We start from the raw sequence: 19,767 nt of genomic DNA, 5'->3' as shown, positions 1-19,767 counted from the left end.
TCCCTCCTTTTCGGTTTATAGGGCTTAAATCTAAAGTCTCATCAACCAAGGTAGATGGTGAGTGGAGGAATGTATGTCGTAGTTTACAAAAGTACTCAAACTTTAATCTGCATTAACTACGGTGTATGCATGGATGACCACAAAATGAGTAGTAGGATTGTTACATGCATTGATCGGTTTTTTTTTAATCCTTGCATGCACCAATTTATGCACCTCGGAATATGAACATGTGGTGAAAATAAGTGAAAACAAGACTTATAAAATGGAAAAACCAAGAAAATGAGATGAGCCTAATAAACCGGAAAGGAGGGAGTAGTTTTTATAAAAATAGGTAAAAAGCCAAGTGTAATATATCGAGTGGCTTATATTTTGCTATCTTTTGTAAAATGAGATAATTTTGTAATATAAGTCGAGCACCTTTAGGCCCTGTTTGTTTGAGCTTCAGGAACCAGATTCAGCTATGCCGGTGAAGCTGAATCTAGAATATGAAACAAACAGTAACTTTGAATAAGCTTTACCAGTGAAGCCAACTTTGCTAGTGAAACTAAATCTGGAATCTGAAACAAACAACTATTTCAAATCAGCTTTGCCAGTGAAGCTCAATCTTGATTTGAGTCATTTTTAGTGCAATTGTTGAAACACCTTTTCGGTTGATATAATTATGTTTAATTCGTAATAAAACTAGTCATGATGGTCTGTCCTTAAAAAAGAAAAAGAAAAGAAAATGGAGTCTGGGACCGTCACGACTCATGAAGCGCGCGGTTTTGCATGCGCGGCACCATGCATTACCATTGTTATTATTAAGTTAGCCAGGATCGATATCGACTGGACCCGACGGATTAATCCATCACCTTGCGGGAGAAGAAAGACAAAATGGACGATAATGTCACCCCCTTGATTAGCGGAGAGATCGCCGCCAGCCTGCCTGCCTGCCTGCGTATAAAAGGGCTGTGCTCTCGTCCGCGCTTGATTACCATCGATCCATCATCATCTGAAAAGGCTGAAACACACAAGCAAACTTTGTCTCCTGCTGATCCGTCCGGCCGGCCGATCGATCGACCATGGGGCGCCGCTCTGGTACGTCTCCGGCCGATCTCCTCTTCTCAGCATCCATCCTACAGACCGAACCATCTGATGCAGTTTTGCTTTACTTGCTATACGAACTTCGTTACGACCTACGATGATGCATGCATATATGTTGGAGAATACCGGCCAAGATCGTGACTAAATTTTTACTCTCGGCCGCTTGATCAATGCAATGAAATTCGCATGCGTGCAGGAGGAGGCGGCGGTTCCCGCAGCCCCGGCACCCAAGCCGGCGGCCAAGCCAGCGTCCGCTTCGGCGCCGGCCAAGAACTCGTCCGCGCCGGACAAGAAATCTTCTGCGCCGGCGCCGGCCCCGGCCCAGAGCTCCTTCCTCGGATCCGTTAACGACGGTACGTCGGTGAACCGAAATTCTCAGTCCGGGTGACGATCGATGCGATGGAGGTGATGATTTGATCATTTGATTTGTCGGCCAGGGTTCGGATTTGCCGTCGGGATGAGCATGGCGCGCTCCTTATTGGGCGGGCGCAGAGAGGAGCCGGCGCCCGCCTCTCCCGCCCACGCCCACGCCGACGCCGACGCGTGCGGCATCCACAACCAGGACTTCACCAATGTACGTGCGTTCATTTTTTGCAAGGAATTGGACCAGTTTTTGCCATGATCGATCTAAATCTAATTGTACGTGGATTGATGTGCAGTGCATCTACACGAACGCGAGCGACATCAGCCGGTGCCAGAACTACTTCGACCTCCTCTACCAGTGCCGCCGCGGAGGAGGTGCAGGAGCAGGAGAGGCCTCCACCATCGCCTAAACCCTAAGATCTCGAGATCTAGCTCGTCGACTTATCAGCCAGCCAGTCAGCCGTCCTTGAAGAGTAGAGTCAACAACAAATGAGATAGATAGATAGTCAAGAGTCAGAGAGAGAATGAGACGGATATGTCTGTCTTCGTAAAACATTTGTATCTTGTCTCCATTAGCTCAATGGATCGAAGAACAAATTTGTTCATGCTCTTTGGTTTTGCCATGGGTCGATCGATGAACCAATGGATGAGAGTCAATTTGATTTCTGCATCATTGCAGTAGCGTATGAGGAGATGTGGTTTCGCCAACCAAGACATTAGCGGCTGCCTTTACTTTGGGTCCAGTATGTCCATGACTTCAAGTCCGAAATAAAGGTTCTAACAATAGAATGGGATGGTTGTCGTTGTTATGTTTCCCAAAGACGAAGATGACCGACGGGCAAATGTTGTTGTCGAGGCTATGTCGCGTTCTAAACCGGTTGCAAGTGGAAGTGGGAGGCAATTGCCAAGAGCGCAAGTTTGCATGGAGAATATCTATCTTGCACTATTTGGTTTGCGTAGGCCGGTAGCGTGTATTGATCCATCGCACGTGTGATGCACGCACATATGTACAATATATGACCAACAAGTGTGCATACATACATGAACAAGTGATATATGTTGGTCCACGTAGATAGGGCGCATCTATCAAGTGAACATATTTCACCTCTGATGGATCAGGCTTTGTATACTACGCAAGGGCATAGGCCGATGGATGATCTTCTCAATTTTCTCACGCCTCGGGTACCAGAAGCAATGGATGATCGAAGACTCCTGGTGTGGATGGATTTACTGCTAGTTTTTATCAGACACACCGGGATATTCTTTGGGATGACTCAGTGGCGGCCTTGCTGTGGGGTTTGTGAATGGTGGAGTACTGCCATTGGGACTTAACGGAACGGCAATTACTTTAATCACCCATTGCCTTGTATTCGATTCAACAAGGCTACAAGAAACCATTTTAGGGGGATACTTGATGAGGTCATTAGCGAGGAAAAAGTGCCTTGGCTCCTTTGCATTTAATCACAGATAATGTCTTGGTGGCATACGAGAGTATACATGCCCTTCAGAAGAAGAAGAAATGCAAAAGGACGTTTTGTGCAGTTAAACTCGACATGTTGAAGACTGATAGGGTCGAGCGGCACTATTTGGAGACAATGTTGTATAAATTGGGTTTCACCGAAAGTATTACCCGGGTGATCATGAAGTGTGCCTCCTCTGTCAGGTTTACGGTTAACGTTAATGGAGAACGTTTACATGTCTTTACTCCGTCGGGAGGTTTACGGTTAACGTTAATGGAGAACGTTTACATGTCTTTACTCCGTCGGGAGGTTTACGGTTAACGTTAATGGAGAACGTTTACATATCTTTACTCCGCCGGGAGGACTCTGATAGGGAGACCCAATGCCCCAGTATTTATTTCTCACTTGCGCTCGGGGCCTTACTTCACTTCTGAATAACTATGGTGTCAGTTAGGTATAAATGGTACTCGGGTGAGTACCCAATCACGGTGAGTTAATCATCTCCTTCACTTCTGAATAACTATGGTGTCAGCTAGGTATAAATGGTACTCGGGTGAGTACCCAATTACGGTGAGTTAATCATCTCCTTTTCTTAGATGATGCCATGATGGTATGATATTTCTCGGTGCAAAAATATAAAGTGTTGACATTTGAACAAAAATCTCCGGATATATGCCGACTGCTCCGGTCGGATGGTAAACTGGGAGAAGAGCTCGATATTTTTTCAGTCGTAATATTTCGCCCCCGTCAAGAGCGGAGTTGAAATAACGGCTTGGAATTGTTGAGGCCTTTTCTGAAAGATATCTGAGGCTACCCACAACGGTAGGTTAGATAAGTTCTACTTTCGATCACATTAATGGGAGGATCCAAGGGAAAATTGTCTGAGAAAATTTGGGCATGTGTTGGGAGGGAGGCTCTTTCATAGTATGTTATACACACAATTCTTACTCATGGCATGAGTTGTGTTAAGCCAGCAAAGATGGTTTGCAATAATATATTGTCTTAGTCGTGGTGGGGATCTAGAGTTCGATGGCGCGTCCGGGATGTTGTCCCGGTTTGATTCGTTCAATGACAATGGCTTCACTTATGGTGAGCCACCTTGGAGGTCCACAAAGTTGCATATGAGTGATGGAGCCGCATCGAGCTCGGGGTGAGGAGGTGATCCGTAAATCTTTTCTTCGGTGGCTGCTGTGGTGGGGCCGGAGGCAGGTGACGGACATTGGTGTCAAGCTTAGAGATGTTCTACTATCTTTTTAGTTTTGTCATGTCGGTCCTTATGTGACTTGTACTTTAATCTTTATGCTATGAATGAGACACGTATTACCATAAAAAAATGCCAAGAAACAAAGATAGAAACATGAACGCGAGTCATTTTTCCCCATGGGAGGCGACTAAAACCCTAGTTGCCGCCAACGAGTTCCTCCCGACGCCTTCCTCCGGCGGCTCCCCTCCACCAACGACCTCGGTCATCGGTGGTGAGGGAGTCGCCGGATCTATGAGTGTGAGTCGTGTAGCTTTAGGTTAGACCTTAGTAGTTTAGGTTTATGGGTCATCCATCGTCTTGGCTTCGGCGGTGGCGATGACGACGATGAATAAAGAAGTTTTAGATTCTTCCCCAATGAGGCGATCGATTCATGGTTGAGGATGGATTTAGAAACCCGTCTACTCAAGCAAGAATGACATGGCGGAACAGAGATATAAATAAAACACATATTACCATAAAAACAGAGATAGAAACGGGACGAAAAACAAGGAATCTGATAGCACATGATAAATCAAACATTTTTTTAATACAGTATATACGTACATGCTCATATATATGCACATACACTCAGTTATATGAACACACATATGCACACCATACCCCTATAAACACCTTTGGGAGAGAAAATTGCCGTGTATTGTCAACTAACTTGTCATCATCTACTGTATCTAAATAGTTAGCCCCCACTACTAGGAATTCTCTAGCTTCTCCTTGAGCCACATCATCCTAATTATTTTAGCCGTGTACTACTAGACTAGTCTACGATAGCCATCAGATATACACTAGGGAACCGCAGTACCAAGCTCATGCATGCATGCATGCAATGGCACTGGTAACTGACGCCTAAACATGCAAAGGTCGCCATTTATTGTGTCCAAGCCATACACTTGATATATGTGATCACATTGGCTGCCTTGATGTAGGCTTATTGGTCGTGACAAAATTTATTGTTCTATTTAGTACCAAGTAACATATTTATACAAATAGCAGGTTTTTTTTGAGGGAATATACAAATAGAAGGTTATTTTCACTACTGTTGGTAATGTTTTTTTTATGTTCCCGTTGTGTGTCATAACTATTGTCTCCTCAACTGTGCCTTCTGTCCTTATTAGAGCCCTACCTACAGCCATCTTCGATATGTGGAGATCCTTTTATCACAAACTAGCTGAGTGCCCGTGCGTTGCCACGGAACATAAATTTAAACATCGCTCATCATTGTTATTCGCCTCCAACGTTGATCCAACCTTGCTAGTTGCTCGCTGTTATCTACTAACCCACTTGAAGCCCTGACAACCCCTCCTGCTTAAAGCGCTCACCCCACGAAATAGTATGATACCTTCTTCCCTATACAATGTACTCCCTCCGTTTCAAAATAAGTGTCGGTTTAAATTTGAACTAAAACCCGACGTTTATTTTGAACGGAAAGAGTACTACTAAACCAAGTACATGTGACTCAAACTTGAATTCTAGATATACATACTTATCATCACGAGTTAAAAAAAGTATCCCTATGTTGTTAATCAAATCTCGTATAGCTTGAGGGATATTGGTCACCAAGAGAAAAATGTCCGCACAGTGCCAGAAAACAATAAATTTAGGTGTAGAGATCTTGAGTCAGAAAAAAAATCAAGAATTTATGTGTCGTATGTTGCTTATCACTATAGTGTGACAAATATCAAACCACCAAACCAACGTACATAGTGAAGTTTCTGAAGCTTGACATATTATAATCAAATCAAATTATCTCAACTGTAGTAATGCAACATATATCTTTGCCATGATGCTTCCTTGATAGTCTTGTTCAAAAACAATTTTCTCTCTAAAATTTACCAAAGTAGCCTGATAGACAAGCAAGTAGCAAGTAAGAAAATATTAAAAAAAATACACATATCCACATCAAAGGAAGCATCACTGCCTGCACATAACTAAATAAGAATCCTATCAAGCAGGTGCATCTGATATATCCATCTTCAATCTATGTTTTCTTCCAACTAAATAGCTCCAAGTAAACCACTATAATTGTAATCCCAGAAGCTTTACTATTGATAAAAGCATATGAAACAGCAAGTGCAAATGACAGATGAGTTATCGTTCCACGCTAACTATAGACATGTACTCTGTTGTAAAAAAAAAGAACTACTACAGAGATGTACTCTACATAACAGTATTCAAGGCGAATCCTTGTCCATGCCAAAAGGAAAAAAATAGAAGAGGCTCAGCAGTCTGGAATACATTTAGAAAAGGTTCTCCTTAACGACAGAACATGATTCATGGTAGTATTCATTAGGAATCCTACATAGCTACTACGACTCAACGACTTGCAAAACCAGATTGATTAACAATTCACATGACTGATGCTTGTCCTAGTCCTTACTCTGCACCTAGTAGCAGTGGTCACACCAAACAGACTGTAAAATCATTTGATGGAAAAACCTCACCTCGTCGGCGGCCGCAGAATCACTGGAACAAATCCACCTACTAAGTAAGAAAAATACAAATAAACATACATGCTCTATCTCTCCAACAGATGCGCAGCTTACCGCACCACATTCATGCCGGCCCAGAGCTGCAGACCTGTATTGATGTCACGCAATGTGACCGGATGGGAGGGCGGTGCTGACCGCCGGGATCAGACCAACAACACTGCTTCAATGCAAATGCATCGTCCCAAGAAGGCAACTCCGGTCGATTCGCTATATTGATGCAGGCTGACTGTCAATTCATCTGGTTTCTCCATGGGTTTTTTAAAGGACATCTCAAATTAAAAACTGATTTCATCTTATTGCCATGTATGATAGATTTTCCACCGCAGAGAGAGAGAGAGAGAGAGAGAGAGAGAGAGAGAGAGAGGTGTAGAGTACAAATTTATTTAGAGAAACTGAGTGTTATTCAAGTGGCAATATACATCAAGAAACAAAAACTGGAGCATACTACTCAGAGGAAGAGACATATATACATCAAAACTATGTAGCATGTGCATATAAACTTATGTCCAGAAAGGAGTTGGATTAAGATTTTGGTATATGAAATCAATCTGGATGACATTGAGGCAAATCCAAAAACACCAAGAGAACATGAAACTGATATTCTTCAAAACACAATTAGCCAACATCTATCATGGTCCCCATTATGGGATAATCAAAATTACCTCCCAGAATTCTTCCCTTGCCCTGCTGATTCCCACCTTGTAAGGCACTGTGTGATCTGAATTTGGATGTATATACAACCACCTTGATCTGAATAAAGAAAGCGAGGTTGATGAAAACTTCAAAAGAAAAGCATACATAACACGGAATGAGAGGATGATGGGTCTGAGCTAGATATGTTGAGTCTACAATGCAGTGCTAGATCCAATAGATTTTCCTGTCATGGTAGGTAAATATTTTGGAAGTAATGTGGTCTAGCAGGTAAGCTAAATATTACCTGGATCCCAAAAACATATGACACGTCCCTGCTACCTCCAAGTAGGATGTAATTATTCGATAGACGGATTAAAAATATATTCAGCTAGCGTAGAGGCATCAAACCAAGTCTTCCTTCAAACATTTAAGCTGCACCATTACACAAGTACTGTTGGCCTCTCATCCCACAATCCAATAAAAGCAAATTACCTGCAGGTGTACAACACGCTATCTTCAGATTCCTAGCAAGAACCCTGCAAGGTACACAGTGGCGGTGCACGTCATTGCAGAGCATGCATTCTCTCGTCACTTTTGCGCTTGGCTCGTTTGACCGCTGGGAGAGCTCGACCGGGTAGCCTAGCCTACTGCTAAAGTTGTTTCTTCCGCGCAGTCAAGGAGGAGGAGGAGGAGGCCACGAAGGTCACCAACTTCGCAATCAGCTATTACGACTTACGACGTGGACAAGACCATGGCGAGCAGCACACTCCTCCCGGCCAGCCAGGTACGGTACACGAAGTGCGGCCCCGACGAGAGTGCTGGTGTGGCCGACGCCGCGGCCACTCTCGTGCAGGGGGCGGCAGCACCGCGGACTACTCATCACACCGAGGAGGGCCTGCCTTCAGAGAGGAGAAGGGAGACCGTGGAGGCTAGATGGCGACCATACAGGCTTCACGGCGGCGGATCGAGAGGGCAGAGCGGCGAGACCATACAGGCGAGAGATGTGATCGGAAGCGAGGGGCTGGGGAGACCAGGCGTGGGACGTGCGATCGTGGGATGCAGAGTTGCTTCTACACTTCAGTGCTTCTGTTTAATCTCAAGCGAAGTTCTCCATGGAAATAAATTAAATGTGCAATATTAATAACATAGGATGTGTTTAGGGCACATCTAGATGTACTCTAGTTATTGCACATCTAAATGAGTGAATCAAACATAAAGAGAAAAAGAAAAAGAAAAAGAAAATATCCACACGAATCTCGACGTAAGATCAATGGCATAAAACTTAGATGTACGATACTTATGACACATCTAGATGTGCTTTAGCAAAACTGAATAACATATTATTTCATACTTCCTTCGTACCAAAATAAATATTATTAGTACAAAGTAGTATTAAAGTTGAAACATTTATTTTGTGACGGAGTGAGTATATTGCCACGACTACACCAATTACATTATTAAATTAATTTTCATTCTTAATCCATCAAGTCTCTAAAATTTGTCAAGAATTCCTGCAGCAACGCGCGGAGTATCTTCTAGTTGTGTCAATAGGATTGCCATCGAAAACGTTTAATTTGCATGTGCTTGTACCTTACAGTGAGTAGTAGAATTGCTATCCTTTTATTAGTAGAATTGCCATAAAAAAACCCTTTGATTTAAAAGTAGATGTGACATCTTTAGAAAACATCTACGTAGATGTGAATTAGACAAACCGTTCGATTTAACATGTGCTCGTACCTTACGGTCAAGTACTTATCATTTCCCAAAAACGAAGATAGAAACGGATGGATCCATCAACGGTTTTCTCGGGATCGATTCAGATTCGTCACCGTCACCGGCTACCAACCAAGAGCGTCAATCCATCTAAAATCTAATCTGACCTCTCCGGCCAACCGCACCGCCTCGCATCGCCGGCCGGCCATGGGACGCAGAGGAGGAGGAGGAGGAGGAGGAGGAGGAGGGGGTTTCCGGTCCGCGCCTCGCGTTAGGACCCCGCCCACCAAGCCGGCACCCAAGGCCCCGGCTACTGTAACGGCATCCGCCGGCGGCCACAACAACGTCATGTCGGCCCTGGCGTACAACATCGTCGACGGTTCGTTTGATTTTTGTAGTCGTCCGCATTCGTCTACACCAGGATTGATGGAGATGGATAGAGAACGGATTCTGGTGTTCTGACGTACGTGCTTGCATTGCAGGCATCACCTGGGGCGCCGGCAACGCCATGGGCCACAGGTTCGTCGAGTTCTTCGCCGGGCCCCGCACCATCCAGGTCGTCTCCTCGGAACCCCAGGCCGTCGCCGCCGATTCGTCCCTCGACTCGTGCGGCGCCCACAACAAGGCCTTCGCCGACGTAGGTACCCATCTTTCTTCTGGTATCTATCTGTATCTATCTGTATGATGACAGCAAGAGTTTCAGTTGATTGTTTGGTTGAATTGTTTGGTGCGTGCAGTGCCTCAACCACTCCCAGAGCGACATCAGCCGGTGCCAGTTCTACCTCGACTTGCTCAACCAGTGCCGCCGCGGCTCCAGCAATGCCGGCCTCGCCGCTGCAACCACCATTGCTTAGAGATCGAGATCTCGGCTCAACCGGTCGCCTAGTTTTTAGTTCATATCTGTTTATCTACCAAGATTAATTCCTGTTGCCAGTCATGGTATTTGTAGTAGTGCTAGCCATCTCGTGGACTTATCGTCTCAAGTCTCTCCTCCTCTCCTTGAATGAATGAATGATTACTTAGAGATTGATTCATATGCGCTGTTTTTTACTTAGAGATTGATTGATGCCAATGGGGAGCTGCCGACACGGCCATGCTCCACCTACACAACATATTAGTTATTTTGTCGGCCGGTAAAAATTATACATGTCAACTTTTGTACTCTCCCTCTCTCTTTTTTGAGCAGAAATATTAAAACCAATAAGGGCCAAAGGAAGATGCCAAGACTGGGCTATCCATGCAGCGAATTGATATATCTTGTCAAATTACAATATCAAAAGTAGCATATAATATAGTTTATTACATAGTTCTTAAAGATTTAAGCCAAACCATCATTGGGATAACCCTGCAGGGTTCATGGTTGTTGCATTGGTCCAAGAGCTAGTCGGAACTTTACAACGGTGATAGGAAAATCCATCCTCACATAAGAGAAACCGTCTCTTAATTCCATTTATAGGTAACCATTATTAAAACTTGGATCAAATCTAACATAAAATGCTTTGCTTAAATTATCAGGGTGTCGATAAGCCTTTTTCCTTGGCGGAAATGCCCAAAGACAGTACCATAGTAATCCTCGGCCTTTATTTTCTTGAATCTTGCCAGTCGCTTCTCATCCAACAAACCAGGTGCTGGTTCAACCACCGTTTCCACATCCACGCCATAGAATATAGCTACTGAGGTCCTTTCCTTCTCTGCATTTGTCAAGACCCTATGTGGTGGGCTCTTGAAGATGCCATTACTCATTATCTGCGTGAAAAAAAAATTAAATGCAATTTTGTGACGACTCAGAGGCCACACTAGGATATTCAATTAATCAAATTCTTCCATATTTATTAATACACCCTTCGTTTCTCAATAATTCACATTCTGAAAAAATTTGGACAAAATAAGCAAAGCATTTATCAGTTCTATTGAGCCATATAACCAATCAATCAAAACCATGTTAGCAAAAGAAGCCCAAAATAAGGGGTGTGGCTTTTTGTTTTACTGTTGATTACTCCTTGGAACATTAATTCAGATTGTGAAGTAAGATGACATAAATCCAAGACCCATAATCTGAAGTGTTTGACATAGAGGGAGTAGATGAAGTAGCTTGTATTTGTAGGTGCCTACCTCAATGCACTCTGCTATGTTGATCAACAATGTATAAGGCTTGGCTAGAACATTGTACCATTTTCCATTTCTCAGAACTTGCAAGCCACCGACGTTCTCTTCGACGAAAAGGATTGAAAGGGCGCCACCATCATAGTGAGGCTTGAAGCCCAAAACAAGGTCAGGCCTCGAACATGAAGGGTAGTAGCCTAGCCTAGCTAAAGCTCGGGCCCTGGTTGTGGTCCTATTGATGAAGTAATCCTCATCGAGCTCTAGAAGATTTGCCAGGGCTCGCATGATACAATCTTTTATTATCTTGGTTCCTGACGCGTAGTGAAGTAGCACATCCCTGTAGAAATGATCTGGAAAAGTCAAGTTCAAATATTCAACAGAAACATTAGCATACTCTTTCAGTTTCTATATGTTGTTTCACAAATGTTTCACATGGAACTATTGCTTCCTGCTTAGGGTAGTCTCATGTCAAATTTGTTAATAGTGTGGGTAGAATATAGGGAAATCTAGAATACCACTCACTTGGCTAACTGAGAAATTATCTCTAAGCTATCACTGATGTAAAGGTCCCATAGTTCTCTCAAGCTAAGCCTTCTCACCAAATCAAGGCCGCCACCCCTCCCATCCTCTCACTCCCCACCTCATGCAGGGCCCAATTTAATTTGCCAGTCTCTGCTCTGTACCTCGTTCAAAGCCCCATGTTCATTGGTCATGCTTACATACTATTACTTCGTTTATCACAAATATTTTGATGCTTGAGCAAATATTTGTTTTGCTAAATGCTGGTTAATGGTTATTGCTCGTGTGTTCTGTATATTCTGGTGTAGATTCGTATGTTCTCTCGCCATTAGCAGGTAGTCCAAAATGTTGTTAAAATACCCACTTAGAACTTGAGCCCTTCAAAATTAGAAATGGATATGCTAATATTCCCTCTGATTGTCTATTCGAGTCTCTAGAATCTTTGCAACTGCAATGTTATGTACATGACCATTAGTGTGAAAAATTCATCATCAATATCAAATTGATACTCAGGAAGTCGTCGTGCTAAGGCCCCATAGGACCAGCGCACCAGAATAGTAACCGATGCCGATGAAGAGTAGTGTAGATCGGAAGGATCCAATCTGAAGACACGCGAATGCCGACGAAAGACGAGCAGATCCAAAAAAAAACATCAAATTGGTACTACAAATTTATCTTTCACTATCTGCTTCCCAATATTTTCTATCTGAAGGAACCACATCTTTATATATACTCCATACTAATTTGAGGCTTCATACTAAGCTCCTCATCAGTCCACATCATTCAAATTAATTCGGACGTTAGATCTAATAATCAATGGTTGTGATTAAAACATAAATCATGGTATATAATAGCTGTCCCGTTCCACCCTTTTAGTTGGAATATAACTTGAGTTAGTATTTATGATGCCAAACCAGATAAGGCATTAAGTTTGTACCTATACCATATATTTTGGCCCAATTAAGAAAAACAATCACGTACAAAAGAAAACTAAAGCAGACGTAAGAAAAGAGAGTCCTACCCTTTCACGTACTTTTAACAAACATACCCAGCTCTAGTTAGAAAATAAGTAAAAAACCATGTACCAAAAAGGGAATCCTCAACCCACAACAAAGAGAGTCGCCTTATATTTATCAACACTATTAAACTAGTCTCCCTAAAAAAGACTATCCTAAAGCACTCAATGCAGACATAAAAAGGATTGTAATAGTAGTAACCAAAATTTTCTCACACAAATAGTCAATAGATATTTTTAAATCAGATTCTATAATATTATACTTCTGCCATGTATAATTTTTTATAAAATAACTAGCCCGTGCGCTGGCATGAGTTGATGGCTGATTTTCCTAATTGATGGTCCAAATGTCACTTTTACCACCAGATGCCTAAGTCCAAAGGGACTAAAATTTTGAGCCATTTATTGCTTTTAACAGTCTTTGATTTTAGTAAGTGGCTAAAATACATTCACTTTTATCACTCTTATTGTTAATACCTACAGGTACAAACATCTTTACCACATTATTTTCTACGCACAAAATAATTATTATATGAAATTTTGTGTGTGTGTGTGTGTGTGTGAATGCATTGGCTCAACAATCTTATTATTTAGCTATCTGGATGATTAGATAATAATGGTTTTATTTCCTTCTACTTATTAGTGAGCTATGGATAACCAGATTACTTGCCTCAAAGATTTGGGATACTTGGGCCAAAGGTGGAAACTTCTCTCCTCTTCCGGTTCTACTTGCAGAGATAAACGGCAGGACCAATCGAGGGTCTGGCCTTCAGATTGCAGCAGCTCACTTCTGTACCCTTCAAGACGAAAACGCTTGCCATCAATTATGTTGTTGTATTTTTGCTTCTCTTCAATAGGCTGCCCGAAGAACTCCTTGGATGCATTCATCATCGCATCCATAAGAGAGGCCTCGATACCATGGTTAGTAATCTAGGACAAAATAAGTTGGAAATAATTAATAACAAATATTGCATGTACAAAATAAAAGGATTAGAAAAACCGAATATATCAATAATTGGGTTCAGAATACAAGGTGCATAGTGGTTTTTTTGGCTTTGGGGCACCATGGCTCTCAGTGAGCCAAAACTACTTCAGATAATTAAAACCTAATTCCAAAAAAATGTGAAGAATATCAGATGTGTAGATTGGAAGTGTTTATGGCAATGAAATGTTTTAGAAAATAATACAACGATTTAAATCCTGCACACAGAAGTAAAAAAAAGAGAGGTAAAAATAGGGTTCAAAATAGAAGTCTCAAAATTTGAATCTTGGGCTCAAAATTGTTTCATTGTATTTTCTCTAAATGACAAACAAGTGAATTGTTCTATGTATGGAACATCGCTAGGTTAAGTAACATGTCGATGAATACAAGTATAAATTTATTCGAATTTTATGACTTATGGGTAACTGGAAACAGATTTGGTTCGTGCATGGTACCGATGGTGGCCTTGAGGCAAACCTAAGAAATATTTTGCTTTAGACTATTTAGATTCTAGTTAGCTCACTAAACCAAGGGAGCCCGTGATAGTAACTTTAGGTCCGTCACGTAGTTGCACAGCAATAGACCAACGCAAGTATACGTCATATCATGTGGTGTAACCAATAATGTGTGTTTTGTAATTTCAAAGAAATTAGGGCGTCTTTGATTCGCATGGTTCTCAAAATGCGGGAATAGGAAAATGTAGAAATAGACCGTCATGTCCTTTTGTACCCTACAGAATTTGGAAGAGTGTTTGATAGCACAGGAAAAACAAATGAATTCAACAAAAAGGTTTGAGTGGATGAATTTTTTTCCTCCAAAATGTAGTACAAATGAATCCGGAGGGAAAATCCCTAAGGATTTCAATCCTACGAATCAAACGACCATCACAAGAAAAAAATCCTATGGATCCAAATCCTCCAAAAATCCTACGAAATTCCATTGTATCAAAGGAGCCCTTCAAAAAATCATCCATGGGTAGTTTTGTTATGCCATGTGTAAAAACAAAATAACAAATAAGGGCCAAAAAGCAACTATACATTATATTGTTATATGTTAAACAATTGTGTTTTCCTTGTGTATAGAGTAACAGCATGTGCACACTAGTAAATATCCAATTGTCCCCACTGTTTAAGGTGGGTAGAAAATTTAATTGGTTTTGCCTGGTATCAGGTCAGCCGGAGCTATGGCTCAAGTTACCCAAGTTCAACTGTCACGATGAGCTCATCCACAAGACACCGTTAAAATCTTTCAAAAGCTGGACCAGGAAGCATGTGAGCAATTAACAAGATATGCAAATAAAATCTAACTTATACCGTTTGACAAAAAATTAGTCCCCTAAGAATGCACTGTTCCTAGAAAGATTACTAATTTTCTTTTGGTGAAAGAAAGATCACCATGAAGAAGCCCCAGGTCTCGAGCGCCCACCGGAGTTTCGCTACCTCCTCGACGGCACCACCATCGGTGTCAGGCCTGGAAAGGCGGCCGAGGTCGATGACGGGGATAGGCGCAACACCTGCGGCAGCGGACGGGCGGTCCTGCTGCGGCATGACATACCGGGCTGGTACGTTGCCTTCGAGTTTCAGCTCAGGGTTCGCTTCTCCCTCCATTGCCCCTTTCATATTGCCCGGTGGTATACTCAAGTGCATGCGCTATGGGCAGGAGGCCAAAATATATAGTGAAGCTGAAAGGCTGAAACGTCCAGCTTGAGCGTGGCCGGCCCAAAATTTTAATCAGTGTATGACTGCTACCCAAATTTTAGTATAGCACCAACATTTTTTTTGAAGGGAATATATGTATAGCACGTGTACACCTACAAGGCTACAAAGTGCATTGTGAAACATGCGGAGAGGGCAAGAGAGTATTTGTATTACCGCCCAAGTTTTTGAACCTTTTCGAACATGGTTGGTAAGATGCTCATTTCTCCACGTGAATATTTAATGAAGGCCATCGACACATCCACAGGTTCCATGTGGCCATTTGCCTTTCTTTTCAAGATGGAAAAAATATGGTTGTTTGGACAGATGTACGAAAAACCGCTTAATCTTTTGTATTTATGTTTTTTTTAGAACGAAGACGCCAGATGCGTCCGGCTTTAAATTAATAAAGCCCCAACGGCAGCGTACCACAAACCAAGTCTTAATACAACACCAAAAGCCCTGCCGGCTTGAGCACCAAAGTTCAGATGAGACTAAAAACAAGCCGTCAAACGAGATTACAGGGCAGAGCCCGTACAGAGCACGCAGGCTCGTCAAGCAACAAAAGAACTGAAGTCATGACTCCCTAGCCATCGCATACACTTGCACCAGTCGTTGTTGGGCGGTCTTGATTAGCTCAGCATCCTTGCGCCTTCCCAACGGACTCCACTACTGCAATAGAAGGTTGCATTTGAAGATGATATTAGCCGGATGATTTGGGAAGCACCCTTCTATAGTAAACTTGTTCCTAGTTAGCCATAAGGCCCAGAGAAGTGCCCCAACACAACTCCACATAACCCGATATGCTGGGCCCTTAATCGCATCAAGGAGGTTGAAAAGCTCAGTAGCCGAGCGCGGGTCCCAAAGGACACCTGCCGCGGTGCGGACATCACTCCACGCAAACCTTGCTAACGGGCACCGAAAAAACACATGATTGGCATCCTCTGGTTCCCCACATAACGCACACGGACCCGTGGCCGGCCCATTACGTTTGGCTACGTTCAAGGAGGTGGGAAGCCTATCGTGAAACAGTTGCCATATGAAAAGTTTAATCTTCAAAGGCATCCGCGCTTTCCATAATCCTGCAATCACAGGCTGTGTCGGCCCTCGACACAACTTGCGGTATAAGGAGTTCACCGAGAATTTCCCCGAGTTAGTGAGCGCCCAACTCACCGTGTCAGGTTGATCCGAAAGACCCACCAGTTCGATTAATTGCCTCAAGGCCGCGAGGCTTGCCTGCTCGGGTCCGTTGAGTTCCCGTTTGAACTGAATCTCAGGTGGCGTCGCGGCAAGCGCATCCGCCACCGATAGCGCGGTGTCAACGGCAATATCGTACAACTCCCGGAATTCTATCCAAAGGGGTTGAGTACCTATCCAAAGGTCAGTCCAAAAATGCGCGGATCTGTCGTTCCCAACCGCAAATTTTGCCCCCATGGCAAAAGCTGGTTTGATCAACTGAAGATCATTCCAAAATGGTGAGCCCCTTGCCCTTCCTTCAAAAAAATTCCCGTTAGGAAAATATTTGGCCCGTAGGAGATCGACCCACAACCCGGAGGCCCCCTGGGTGATTTTCCAAATCCATTTGCACATCAGCGCGATGTTAAGCCATTTGGAATTGGTGATCCCGAGACCGCCCAAGTCCTTGGGCCGGCACACCCAGGCCCATTTAACCATGTGGTATTTGTGGTGCGGGCCAGTTCCTTCCCAAAAGAACTTGGCTCGCGGCGTGTCAAACTTGGCATGGACCCCTTCTGCAAGCAAAAACAGCCCCATGGCAAACATCGGCAAAGAAGACAGGCTGGAATTTGTGAGCACTAGCCTTGCCGCTTTCGACAAAAAATTGCCCCGCCAAGGACAGACCCTAGTCCTCACTTTGGCGCATAGAGGCTCCCAATCCTCTATCGTGGGTCGTTTGGTGTCTACCGGGAGGCCCAGATAAGTGAACGGGAATTTGCCCACTTTGCAGTTGAGCAAATCCGCAATGCGCCCTCCCTCCTCGGCCTCGATCCCCATCGAGAGCACCTCACATTTGTGGAAGTTAATTTTGAGGCCCGACATGAGCTCAAAACTAAGAAGAATCGCCTTGACCGCAGCAATGCTATGTAGGTCCGGACGAAACAGCAGTAGCGTGTCATCCGCATACTGCAAGTGGGTCACTCCCCCTGGAATGAGATGTCCTACCAACCCTTTGATATGACCAGCCTCCGCCGCTTTGCTCAGCATTGAGGACAGCGCATCGACTACAAAGTTGAACAGGAGGGGGGAAAACGGATCCCCTTGCCTGAGGCCTCGCTTGTTCCGGAAGAAGTGCCCTACTTCTCCGTTCACCGAAATAGCGGTTTGTCCTCCCGAGACCAACTGCATGACGCGGTGCACCCAAACAGCGGAGAAACCCTGGCTGAGTAGCACCTGGCGGAGGAAATTCCAATTAACCCGATCGTAAGCCTTTTCGAAGTCTAGCTTTAACAGCACCGCCGGTTCCTTGGTGCGTTTGAGTTCGTGTATAATCTCCTGAAGGGCCAGAGGGCCCTCAAGAATATTGCGACCACGGATGAACGCGGATTGGTTGCAATGGATCACACGATGAGCTATCGGAACTAACCTAGTCGCACACGCTTTGGCACAAATTTTAAACGGAACGTTGATGAGCGCAATGGGGCGGAATTGCCTAATATCGTCGGCCCCTTGAACCTTTGGTATGAGCGGTAACACTCTAAAGTTAAGGCGCGATATATCTACCAACCCGCGCATAAACCCGTTGCAGATCTCGAAAATCGGGCCCCTAAGTAAGGGCCAGAACCGTTTAAACATTGCCACCGGCCACCCGTCCGGGCCGGGGGCCGTGTCCGCCTTCATACCCATCAGCGCGGCATCGATTTCTTCGGGAAGGAATGCTAGCCCCAGCCCCTCGTTCTCGCAGTCCAGCACCCGTTGCCCTGCTTCCCACACATCCGCATTCAGACCCGCCCTCTGGTCCTCGCACGTCCCCATCAACTTAATGTAGAACTCGTAAATATGCCGAGAGATGTCCTCTTGTCGCAACAGAAGCCCCTGCTCCGATTGCAACCTTAGGATAGAACATTTACGACGTCGGCCATTAGCGTAGGCTTGGAAATACTTGGTATTAGAATCCCCTTTGAGGATCCATTTCAAGCCACTACGGCGACGCCAATATTCTTCCTCTACTCGTAACGACGCTTCGACCTGACTTTCCAGGTCGTATCGATGGGCCCATTCCGTCTCCAAAAGGTCCCGAATATCAGCCTGGGAATCAATCGTTGCGATCTCCGCTAGGATGGCGGCTCTGTGTGCTTTGTCGGACCTCCCAAGGTTAGCGCCCCATCCCTTGAGACTTGCCTTGAGTCGTCCTCCGACAGTGTTCCAGAACTCCATCGGGCCACGCTGGGACCCCACTTGACTCACGCACACCCTCCACTTCTCCCTGAAGAGCTCCTCGAAGCCTGGCACCTCCAACCAGGCCGTTTCAAAGAAAAAACGAGGGCTACGTCGCACTCTATCCTCCCCCGAGGAGTACACCAGAGGTACATGGTCCGACCCAATCCGAGTCTCCGCGACCTAGAGCGCAGAGGGGAAAACCCATTTCCCAATCCGGAGACATGAACACACGATCCAGCACAGAGCGTACCGGGTCTAATTGCTTGTCTGTCCATGTGAATCGAGCGCCCGTTCTAGCCACCTCCCTGAGGGCCATCGAGGCGATCGCAGCATTAAACATAGCCACCCGAGGCCAGTTTATGTTACTGTTACTCTTGTCCGCACCCGACCTAATCAGGTTGAAATCGCCTCCCACCAGGACAGGAAGTGCTACCTCAGTCACGGAGTTAACTTTGGCTTGGAGTTCTCCCAAGAACTCCGCCGATCTCGAGTGATCGGCCGGCCCATAGACCTGAATGACAACCAACTCGCGTCGCGTGGCCCTAACTCTAAAATGAGCTGAGATGAAAAACGAACCAACGTCCCAGGCAATAATCTCATATAGAGCACGATTAAGACCAAGCAACAAACCACCGGAGTGACCAACAGCGGGAACGTGTTGCCACTCAAAGTGCTCCAACGGATCAATAGCAAGCAGCTCATGGAAACGAAAATCCCCCTTGATAGTTTCCTGCAGCCCCACGATATCGACGTTCTCTCTACGCATGTACTCCTTAAGTTGCGTCCTATGCCCCGCGTGGCCAAAGCCACGGATGTTCCAAAAGATGGCCCGCATCTAGATGACTCGGTTGCGGAGCCGGACACCTCGCGAGGTGACCGCCTTAGCCACGCGCCTCACCCTGCCATGGCAAGGCGAGGGAGGGGGGGCAACCCCTGTTGCCTGATCCCCCTCTTCGGGCACAGAGAGAGCCACGGTGGCCCCTCGTACTTATGTTAATCACGGGGTTACCGTTTGATGAGAAATAGACCATACATGGTGGTTTTGTATATATATAT

At 44.6% G+C, this 19,767-nt stretch overlaps 2 protein-coding genes across 2 annotated transcripts; both read left to right on the top strand.

Moving 5' to 3' along the window:
* The first annotated feature begins 694 nt into the window (after window positions 1–694).
* On the top strand, window positions 695–2,093 carry LOC147967394 (uncharacterized). Its single transcript, XM_087525271.1, has 3 exons — window positions 695–1,436; window positions 1,521–1,657; window positions 1,743–2,093. The coding sequence occupies exons 1-3, from the start codon at window positions 1,259–1,261 to the stop codon at window positions 1,854–1,856; spliced, it is 429 nt and encodes a 142-aa protein (XP_087381397.1). The 5' UTR covers window positions 695–1,258; the 3' UTR covers window positions 1,857–2,093.
* Window positions 2,094–9,100: 7,007 nt separating this feature from the next.
* Window positions 9,101–10,019, top strand: LOC147967393 (uncharacterized). The gene is made up of 3 exons (XM_087525272.1): window positions 9,101–9,381; window positions 9,485–9,639; window positions 9,740–10,019. Exons 1-3 carry the CDS (start codon window positions 9,210–9,212, stop codon window positions 9,854–9,856), a joined length of 444 nt encoding a protein of 147 aa, XP_087381398.1. The 5' UTR covers window positions 9,101–9,209; the 3' UTR covers window positions 9,857–10,019.
* Window positions 10,020–19,767: the final 9,748 nt, after the last annotated feature.

This window comes from Triticum urartu, chromosome 5A (genome assembly GCF_056163025.1).
Source record: "Triticum urartu cultivar PI428250 chromosome 5A, HENAU_Tu73, whole genome shotgun sequence".
In the NCBI taxonomy this organism is placed as follows: domain Eukaryota; kingdom Viridiplantae; phylum Streptophyta; class Magnoliopsida; order Poales; family Poaceae; genus Triticum; species Triticum urartu.
Note: the sequence above shows the minus strand (reverse complement) of the source record. Positions and strands in the feature narration are given on the sequence as shown.

Excerpts from the sequence above, each read along its gene's own strand:
- LOC147967394 (XM_087525271.1), top strand. The coding sequence starts at position 1,259 with ATGAAATTCGCATGCGTGCAGGAGGAGGCGGCGGTTCCCGCAGCCCCG. Across the intron at positions 1,437-1,520 it reads CCTCGGATCCGTTAACGACG|GGTTCGGATTTGCCGTCGGG; the intron begins GTACGTCGGTGA and ends TTTGTCGGCCAG. Across the intron at positions 1,658-1,742 it reads ACAACCAGGACTTCACCAAT|TGCATCTACACGAACGCGAG; the intron begins GTACGTGCGTTC and ends ATTGATGTGCAG.
- LOC147967393 (XM_087525272.1), top strand. The coding sequence starts at position 9,210 with ATGGGACGCAGAGGAGGAGGAGGAGGAGGAGGAGGAGGAGGGGGTTTC. Across the intron at positions 9,382-9,484 it reads GGCGTACAACATCGTCGACG|GCATCACCTGGGGCGCCGGC; the intron begins GTTCGTTTGATT and ends CTTGCATTGCAG. Across the intron at positions 9,640-9,739 it reads ACAACAAGGCCTTCGCCGAC|TGCCTCAACCACTCCCAGAG; the intron begins GTAGGTACCCAT and ends TGGTGCGTGCAG.